General features: G+C 54.9%; 1 protein-coding gene across 1 annotated transcript; it reads right to left on the bottom strand.

The window, feature by feature from the left end:
- Positions 1–8490, bottom strand: MECR (mitochondrial trans-2-enoyl-CoA reductase). Its single transcript, XM_086626108.1, has 10 exons — positions 8454–8490; positions 4979–5076; positions 4702–4833; positions 3095–3238; positions 2909–3011; positions 2546–2648; positions 2175–2248; positions 1645–1705; positions 629–701; positions 1–276 (listed from the first exon to the last, which is right to left on the bottom strand). The coding sequence occupies exons 2-10, from the start codon at positions 5022–5024 to the stop codon at positions 113–115; spliced, it is 900 nt and encodes a 299-aa protein (XP_086482234.1). The 5' UTR covers positions 5025–5076; positions 8454–8490; the 3' UTR covers positions 1–112.
- Positions 8491–8787: the final 297 nt, after the last annotated feature.

Raw genomic sequence — 8787 nt, 5'->3', positions numbered from 1 at the left:
TTTTTTTCCCTAAGCATCTCGTCTGTGAACAAGGCAGCAAGGGAAAGCTGGGCTGTGATGGAGCAGCACCGGGATCAGCCCGCTGCCGCCCACCAGCCGAGGTCTTGGGCACTCAGAGGAGAAGGATCTGCTTCGAGGATGTGAAGGGCTTCATGGTGGCCTCCAGCGCTGTCTTGTAATCCTGGAGCGGGACCTCGGTGCAGGCCGGCGCGGTGAGCTGCCCCTTCCGAATGAGCTGGCACAAGGCATCCATCATGCTGGTCAGGCTCTCCTGGTCTGCAAGGGAAGGAGGGAGCTCTCACCGCGGCACATCTCGTGCCAGAGTCGTGCCAGAGCCACCAACTGTCACTGGGCAAACACCGTATGAAGCCATACAGTGTCCTGGGGACACTGGGGTGCGATGTGCGCCCAGCTCAGGCATGTGGGATGGGACAAGAGTCCCTGGCATGGTGGCATGCTGTGGTCCCTGCCCAAGCCACACTGCCCAGCACCTGCATTTTTGCTGTCCTGAGGACTATCAACACTCGTGACACAAGTAAGGGCAAAGAGGATGGCACTGGCACGGTAGGTCAGTGATCCGTGCCGACCCGCCACACCATTGCCATCCCTCAGCACCCATTCGTCTCACCCTGTGCATGGTCCTTCTTCCACTGGGTCATCCAGAAGCCGCGAAGCCGCACGTCTCGGAAGATGAAGGCGCTCTGCAGAGGGAGGGAGACGCGTGTCCAGGTGAGACCCGCGTGCCCCCAGCGGGACAGCGGTGGAAGGTGACAATGAGGCTCCTCGCTCCTTCGTTAGCGCTCTCATTTGTGAGTCAGGGCACAGTGGGATGCAGAGATGTGACTCCGAGGTGTGGAGTCAGGGTGGGTTTGATGCTCGGTGTGTGCGGGGCCATTTTATAGAATCACAGAATGGTTTGGGTTGGATGGGACCTTCAAGATCACCTAGTTCCAACCCCCTGCCATGGACAGGGACACCCTCCACTACACCAGGTTGCCCAAAGCCTCGTCCAACCTGGCCTTGAACACTTCCAGGGATGGGGCAGCCACAACTTCTCTGGGCAACCTGCGCCAGTGCCTCACCACCCTCAGAGGGAAGAATTTCTTCCTTAGATCCCATCGAAATCTCCCCTCTTTCAGTTTAAAGCCATTGCCCCGTGTCCTGTCACTGCACACCCTTGTCCAAAGCCCCTCTCCAGCTTTCTTGTAGCCCCTTTAGGTACTGGAAGGCTGCTGGAAGGTCTTCCTGGAGCCTTCTCCAGGCTGAACAACCCCAACTCTCTCAGCCTGTCTCCATAGCAGAGGTGCTCCAGCCCTCGCATCGTCTCCGTGGCCTCCTCTGGAACCGCTCCAACAGCTTCATGTACTTCTTACGTTGGGGATCCCAGAGCTGAATCCCCGCTGGGATTTCACAGCAGCTCAAATCCTCCGTAAATAAAGCCAAGAGACCTGTGCTAGGATGCAAAGCAGCTCATCCCATAATGGACCTCATCAGTTAAATAAAAAGAAGGTTGGAGGCTCTTGAATTTGAGGCAAGGGAGAGCTGAGCTCCCGTGGTGCCAAGAGGGAGCCGAGAGGTCGGGGACATCCGCAGTGGAGCACAGGAGACTTGCCCTGAGGGAGATCAAGAGTCTCCAGTACTCACCACAGGTACCATCACAGGCTGCTTTGCCATCCCCCCGTAGTTGACCATGGTCCCTTTGGGCCTGGAAGAGGAAGGGGGTATTTGGATACCGGTCCCCAACGTGCAGCCTTGACTTTACAACCTCTGCCGTATCCAAATCCACCACCACATCACCAAAGTTCCCCCAGTTACCCCTCAGACTCTGCTTTCCAGTGCTCCCCCTTCACTTCCATTCACCATGAGCTGAATTTGCAGCTAAATGCATCAGTTATAACTGGCCAGGTCTGGTGGACCTTCATAACTGGACCTCAGCTGCCTCCAGCCACCAGCAGTGTTTGAGACATGGCGGTGATGATGGGTTAACTTTAAGTCGCTGCTATTTTCCAAACCCACTTCTTCTCCACTCATCTCCCTTCTCCAAAATTTAAATGTCGACCAACATCAGCTAACAACATGTCCGGCCACCTCTTGTGCTTGGGGGGCTCTGGAGCAGGACCCCCACGGTACCAGCCGTTGACTCTGCACCTGAGCCACCATCCAGCCAAACTTACTGCAGGTGCCGCAGCATCTCCGTAGTGCTTTTGCCTCCGACGCAGTTCAGGGCGAGCCGGGGCTTCGGGATGCTCTGCAAGAGTTAATAAAGGAGGTTCCCAAATTTTAGAGCTCCCTTTGAGGATGGGACCGCAGTTCTTGAGGGAGCGACTGCCTTAACCTCAACATTTACCTGGGAGCAGCAAAGCGTCCTAGAGCTAAAATCTATGACCTGGCCCTTGCGGCAGCAGCAAAAGCCCTCAGCTTCTGGGGCTAAATCCTGATCTGGAGAGAGATTTCTCTCTCCCACCACCCCTGCACCCTTCCCCGCAGTGCTGAACCACAGGGACAGCCCTGGACAGTCTCTCCAGTGGGATCAGCATTGAGGTACCTTAAATATATCTTTCATCTCTGGCTTTCTCAGCATCTCCTCGGTGATGACGTGGTCTGCGCCCAGGGCCATCAGCCTCTCCACCAGCTTTGGGAGATCAGGTCTAGGGGAGGGGGAAAAAAAAAGGACCTGATAAGCCAGAAAGCAGTGTCACCTTCTCCTCCCTCCTGCTCAGACGTAGCTTGGGGACAACAGGGCGGAGGCTGGAGGACACCTTGGAGGAGCAAACAGAAGAAAATCCTAGGTTGGATGGGCAGGATGACCAGATCGAGCTCCCAATCTTGCCTGACCTGCCAACCTCCAGCCTATGCCAAGGGCAGCTCCTGCCCCGCAGAAGACCTTCTCCCCTCCCAGGGGACTCACCTGTCCCTCACCACATTGATGGTCTTGATGCCGGAGGCTTTGGCGATCTGGATAACAGCCTGGCCCACACCACTGTTGGCAGCGTTTTGGATGACAGAGTCACCTGCATATAAATAAATCGAGATTTTCGTTGCAGCAGCGACCAGAAAATCCACCCAGATTTCTTCCCAGCTGGCAAAGCCATACCTGGTGCCAGGGTCTCGAAGTCGGCCAACATGCGGTACGCCGTGCAGGGGTTGACGCTCAAGGTAGCGGCGCACAGCAGCGGGATGTCGCTGGGCACCTTCAGCAGCGTCTCCGCGGGGAACACCCCCTGCGTCCGCCACGTCCCTGGGGTACCGGCAGCAGCGCGGGCAGAAAGGCGGGCAAGGAAAGGAAACGTTAGGAGACCTCAACTCACTCCGGAGCCTTAACGCCGGTCGTGGCAGCAGTGCCGTGCCGTGCACCGTCTAAATCCCGGAGAGTGAATGGTGAACCATTTTCCCGTATGGGTACGGTGAAAATATTGCAAGAGGCAGGGGATGGATTCCTCGTTGCCCGCTGAGATTTATCACCCAGCAAAGTCTAATCATTTCCCAGAGGGATAATGGGACCAGAGCTTCCTGGGTGCAGGGAGTATGCAGAGCTAATGGAAATACTCCCCATTCTATGGATGAGCCCATATATTCAAAGCCAATTTAGTTAGATTTACTCCCTCTATATTTATACCAGATTTAACCCCCGAACATCCATTTCCTTTTTTTTTTTTTAAAAAAAAAAATATCACATTTGGATCTTAACTAGATAGCTTTCCTTCTCCCATTAAGTGAAAAAGCCTTTTAAGAAGAAATAAGCAAAGAACAAGCTGTTACGCTAAACCAGAACCGACAATTTTTCTGGCCATTGGCATTTTGGAGGAGCACAAGAGACATTTGTTGGAAAATAAATCCCCGTGCTCTCCCATCAGAGCGCTGTTATGGAGAAAGCTGTAACGAGACATAACCACGACCTTGCCCAGGTTAAATGCTTTATCCTGGGTCCTTAAAGAAGCTTTAAGTAGATGCAGAAGCCCCACAAAGGGTCTACGCCACGGGAAAGTGGATTATTTCTAAATTCAAGGTTAGCGTAAGCCATGGCATCGCTACCGCTCCCCTTGCAAAAGTGCTCCGGGTTTTTGCATCCCATGTGTCTCCTTCCTTCCTCGGGGACCCCCACCCTTCCCTCTGCATCTGCAGAGGATGAGCAGCATCACTCGCTGTGGCTGGGGATCAGGGACCGAGCACACTTTAAAAGAAAACATTAAAAATACGTGGCAGAAAGAATAAAACGTAAACCAAGATGTGAACAGGTAAGAAATGAAGATGCCTTTGCGCAGCTCCAGCGGTTATCCCGATGCTTCTTGTCTGAGACAATCCAGCCCATTATATTTATGATTAGGCTAATATGGCACTAAATGGGTTCCAACTGCTGCTTCTCTCGCCCGGAACATTCTCTAATGGAGCTTTTTTTTTTTTTCATTTTAAGTCACATTCAATTAGATTTAATTGCTGTAAGCAGGAGGGGCACATGAAGCGGTTTTGCTCCGAGACCCCCAAAATCCCTGTGCCAGCTCCTGAAACATGGGTTCAAACAGAGGTATGACCATGGGTCTGCTCTCCGTGCAGACTTGGGCAGCTCCTGGCAGGCTCGAGCATCCTCAAAAATCCCCAGAGAAGATGCTTTGCAGGTGGGGGGATGCAGAGGACCTTGCTGGTAAGTGAGGATCCAGCGGAGCCATGGCTTCTGGCACAGCGGATGCCCAGGTACGCACTCACCAAGTCCAGTGCCCGCCGGGATGACCCAGTCTCCAGGTTTCAGAGCCGTCACACGCCGCCCAACCTCCAGCACTTCCCCGACGCCTTCGTTCCCTGCCACGGCCGGCAGCGGGGAGAGGATGGCGTAGGTGCCTGCCAGGAAGCTGGAGGTGAGCTGTGGAGCCCACCATATCCCCGACCTCCCCATCCCAGGAGCCACCTCCAACCCCTCCGAGACCTCCCGCTGGGAGCATCATGCAAGAATTAATATGCAGAAAAGATGCAGCTGGCGCGTCACCTTGGATCATATTGATGTCGGCAGGATTGATGGGGGCTGCCAACATCTTGACATGGACATCGGAGTCCCCCAGCTTGGCCACCTCAAGGTCCTTTAGTCTGATCAGGGAGACATAAAGGAAAAACGCATTAATACATGCTTGGCTGTTGTCTTCTGCACCTTGGTTTAAGCTGAAGAGAGACACCTGCATCACCTACGTGACACATTAAGACTTAAAATAAACAGCACTGTATTCCCCACCTCATCTGTATTGCTGCAGCCTGGTCTCCTCCAGTGAAAAAACCCAACACCCAACTTAACTGACTCCATCAAGACTCCTGTCCCCAGGCAGCAATGCCCCATCCACCCCTAAACCTCACACCCTTAGCCAGGGGTAGCAACAAACCCTGAACAGTCCTTGCACAGCAAAAAAGCCCCTCCAAAAGGGAAGATGATGCCAACCCCTCTGACACAAGACCATTTTGAATGTTATGGAGATGCTCTTACGCCAAGGGAAGAGAGGGGCTGGGTAATTTAGCTCATCTCCCTCCCACAAACGCACCCTCCGGCATGCACAGCCCCAGGGGAACTGCGGTATAAAACTTTTGGGATACCTTGGGTCTTGCAAGAGGAGGGAAAAGCTGCATCAAAAAACCCAGCAGCATTTCACAGATGAAGGAGAAAGAGGAACCAGGGGCTCGATGACTGCCTGACCTACCTCCTGGCCAAAGCAAACCCATCCAGCTGTGCCTGTTTGCAAGATGAGGCCAATTTTAACCACACTTAACCGAGCTGGGGGCTCTGCAAAAGCTCCCTATTTTAGGAACAGTAATTCGGTGCAATTACACGCTGCTAAGTACGTGTCATTAGGAACAACATGATGAATTTGTCGTGCTTGGCCCGGTGCTGATCAAGGGGTTTCCTCCTTTCTTCCTCCAAGCTGCGCGGCTGATTTGGGGATGACTTCAAGGTTGGAATTAAATAGCACCGTGGGTGTGTCAGAAGGCTTTTAGCACACGGGAATTTGCACCGCTGGCTGCAGCTCCGGCTATAGGTCCTACACACGCTCCAGTACTGGTTTTTCAGGCGAGGGCATCAGGCTCCAGCTCTTGCTTTCAGCAGCAGCCACCCAAACAAGAGCTCTCAGCCCAAACCCTTGCTGAGCATTCCTGCTGAGCATCCCTGCTGAGCACCCTTGCTACACGGGTGCATCCCCAAGCACAGAAATCTTCTGTCTGCATCATGCAAATCCCACCCCGTGCCATCACCCCGGCTGTCCCATCCCCGCACCCCCATCTCAGCAACAGGTCTCTGGGTTTTGCAAGTATTTTCCTCTCCTAATTAGCAAGTAGGATGATGAGACTTGAAGGAGGCTCCCAGGAGGGTCCAAAAACCTCATTTGCAGAGTTTGGCATCAGTGGGGCACAGGATATGGCCCTGCTGTTGCAGGGTACAACTGAGAGTCCTGACTTGGGTGGATTTTGCTCAAAACCACGCGTTTTTTGGCAAGGTTATGGATTATGAAGCCAGGCGCGGGTCTAGCACCCAGGCAGGAGGCAGCAGCGGGTGCTGTGCAAACCACCTGCCTGAATTAGCAGGATGAAGTTAAATTCCTTGCAAACTCGCTTCAAACTGAACTGCGAGGCTTCGGCAGGAAAACAGTGTCTCTCTCCTGTTTAAGGTTTAAAACAAACGAAAAATAAACTAAAAATCAGCATTACAAGATGCAGGGACCCATTCGGAGGCATCGCTGCTGATGGGCACCCATGTCTCCAGCTCCACAGGTCCCAGCAATGCCATCTCCACACTGTATGTATTTTTCTGCCTTGTTAGGCAGCAAATTAAACCATTTTGGGTTTTGCCACCCTCTGCATGTCCGACGGATTGAAATCCCTTCTTTTCTTCTTAAATAAGGTTAAATATTGAGATTAAAGTTAATACCACGCAGCACCTCTGCACAGCATCAGCCCTGTGCCAGCACCTTGGGCATGAACTCACTGCTCAGATTTCCATCCCATTAAAAAAAAATATCAGATTTATATTAGATAGACGGACAGATTGTTGACGGAGGCTGCTAAAAGCCAACCACCCAACAAAATCCCGCATCACCAAGCAAAGTAACGCACATTAATCTTAACAAATTTCAGCGTGCTGCGTAAAAAATCCGCTGTTTCATCTGGCCGGGGATTTTCCAGCTCGTCCTGCCCCGCTTTAGCATTACGGAAATCTGGATATTTTCAGAAATCTGCGAAAAAGAGAAGTCACGAAGCATAAGACCGGCCTTGCGCAAGTGATGGGGCGAGGGCAGTAAGTCTCAGGAGCTGTCAGTGGTGATGAGCACCATTGCACAATTCAATGATTATAAGGAAAAGCAATCATCCATCTCCCAAAAACCCCGAGGTTCCGTGTCTGGATGCACCCGGATAACCTTATCGGCACCTTCCGCATTTCTAGGGGTGAACAGAGCAGGCTCAAGCGGGACAAGGAGTCTTCGAGGTTTCCTCCCTTGAAAAAAAACAGGCACAAAATCCACCAAAATGGGATTTTCCCCTTGCAAGGCTTTTTGGCTGTTTTAGAAAGAAAACCCGGCATCGCCACCGAGCGCCAGCCGCTGTCCCCAAAAACCACTCGTGATGCCGACGGGTGCGATGCCAGCTTGGTCCCGTAACTGGGACCTCAAAGAGAAAGATCATTGGTGTGACGCCACCCAGGGTGAAGCCGGGGCGCAGTGATGCTGGGGGCTCGGACTCTCCCCATTGTACCCCTAAATAAGTAAGAACTGTCTTCCTGGGAAAAATATGTGGTTTTAAGGCAAATTGAAGGAGACAGCGGCAGGTGGGTGGGGGGTCGGGAAGACCCCCTTCATCCTCTCCGGCATCCACTGTGAGACCTTGGCACACTGCAGGATATGGGGGCACCCCAGGGTCCCTCTGCGTGCTCGGGAGCCTCTGAGCACCCTTGGCACTGCCCGGGGGGGGGTCCTGCAGGGAGCTGCACCCCATCCCCCTGCCGCTGGGGTGGGCAACCCCAACCCCCCTACAATGCACCCCCAAAGCAGCCTACCAGCACGCCTAGACCCTCACCCCACACTGCACCCCTCTGCTAGCCCCCACCCCATACCAATGCCCCCGCCAGAGTGCACCCCAACCCCAGCCTTGCCCCTACACCTGCACCCCCCCGCGATGCACCCCCACCCTCACCTCTTCCCTGCACCCCCTACTGCACTGCACCCCCAGAACAGCCCCCCACCCCATACCTGCACCCCCTGCAATGCACCCCTATTTCTGCTCCCACCCTATACCTGTACCCCCTACTGCAATGCACCCCAGCACAGCCCCCTAAAACCTGCACCCCCTAGCAGCGCACCCCCAGCTTCACCCCCACCCCATTCCTGCACCCCTACTGCAACGCACCCTAACAAGAGCCCCCCCACCTGCACCCCCAACGTGCCCCCCACCCTACACCTGCGCCCCCCCAGCCTCGCCCCCCCCCTTACTGCACGACGGCGGGGGGCTCCCCGTGCCGCTCATAGACCAGCCCCCGCGGGGGGGGCCCGCGCCGGGGCCGAGCGCGCCCGCACTGGGGGGGTCCGCGCCCCGCGCAGCACCCGCACTGCCGCCCGCTGCATCCCGGCGCGGCTTAGCGCGGCTCGGCTCGGTCCCGTTCGGTTCGGTTCGCCTCGGCTCGGAGCGGAGCGGCCCGGCCCGGCTCGGCTCGGCTCGGCTCGGCTCGGCTCGGCTCGGCTCGGCTCGGCTCGGCTCGGCTCGGTTCGGCCCCGCTCGGCTCGGCTCGGCCCGGCCCGGCTCGTCTCGGCTCGGCACGGCTCGGTT

The sequence above is a fragment of the Tauraco erythrolophus genome, chromosome 24 (assembly GCF_009769465.1).
Source record: "Tauraco erythrolophus isolate bTauEry1 chromosome 24, bTauEry1.pri, whole genome shotgun sequence".
In the NCBI taxonomy this organism is placed as follows: Eukaryota; Metazoa; Chordata; class Aves; order Musophagiformes; family Musophagidae; genus Tauraco; species Tauraco erythrolophus.
Note: the sequence above shows the minus strand (reverse complement) of the source record. Positions and strands in the feature narration are given on the sequence as shown.

Bases quoted from the DNA above. Each gene is read 5' to 3' on its own strand.
- MECR (XM_086626108.1), bottom strand. From the start codon at position 5,024: ATGTTGGCAGCCCCCATCAATCCTGCCGACATCAATATGATCCAAG. The intron at 3,239-4,701 runs GTGAGTGCGTAC...CCGGTACCCCAG, and splicing joins CCCGGCGGGCACTGGACTTG to GGACGTGGCGGACGCAGGGG. The intron at 1,706-2,174 runs GTAAGTTTGGCT...TTCCTCTTCCAG, and splicing joins GAGATGCTGCGGCACCTGCA to GCCCAAAGGGACCATGGTCA.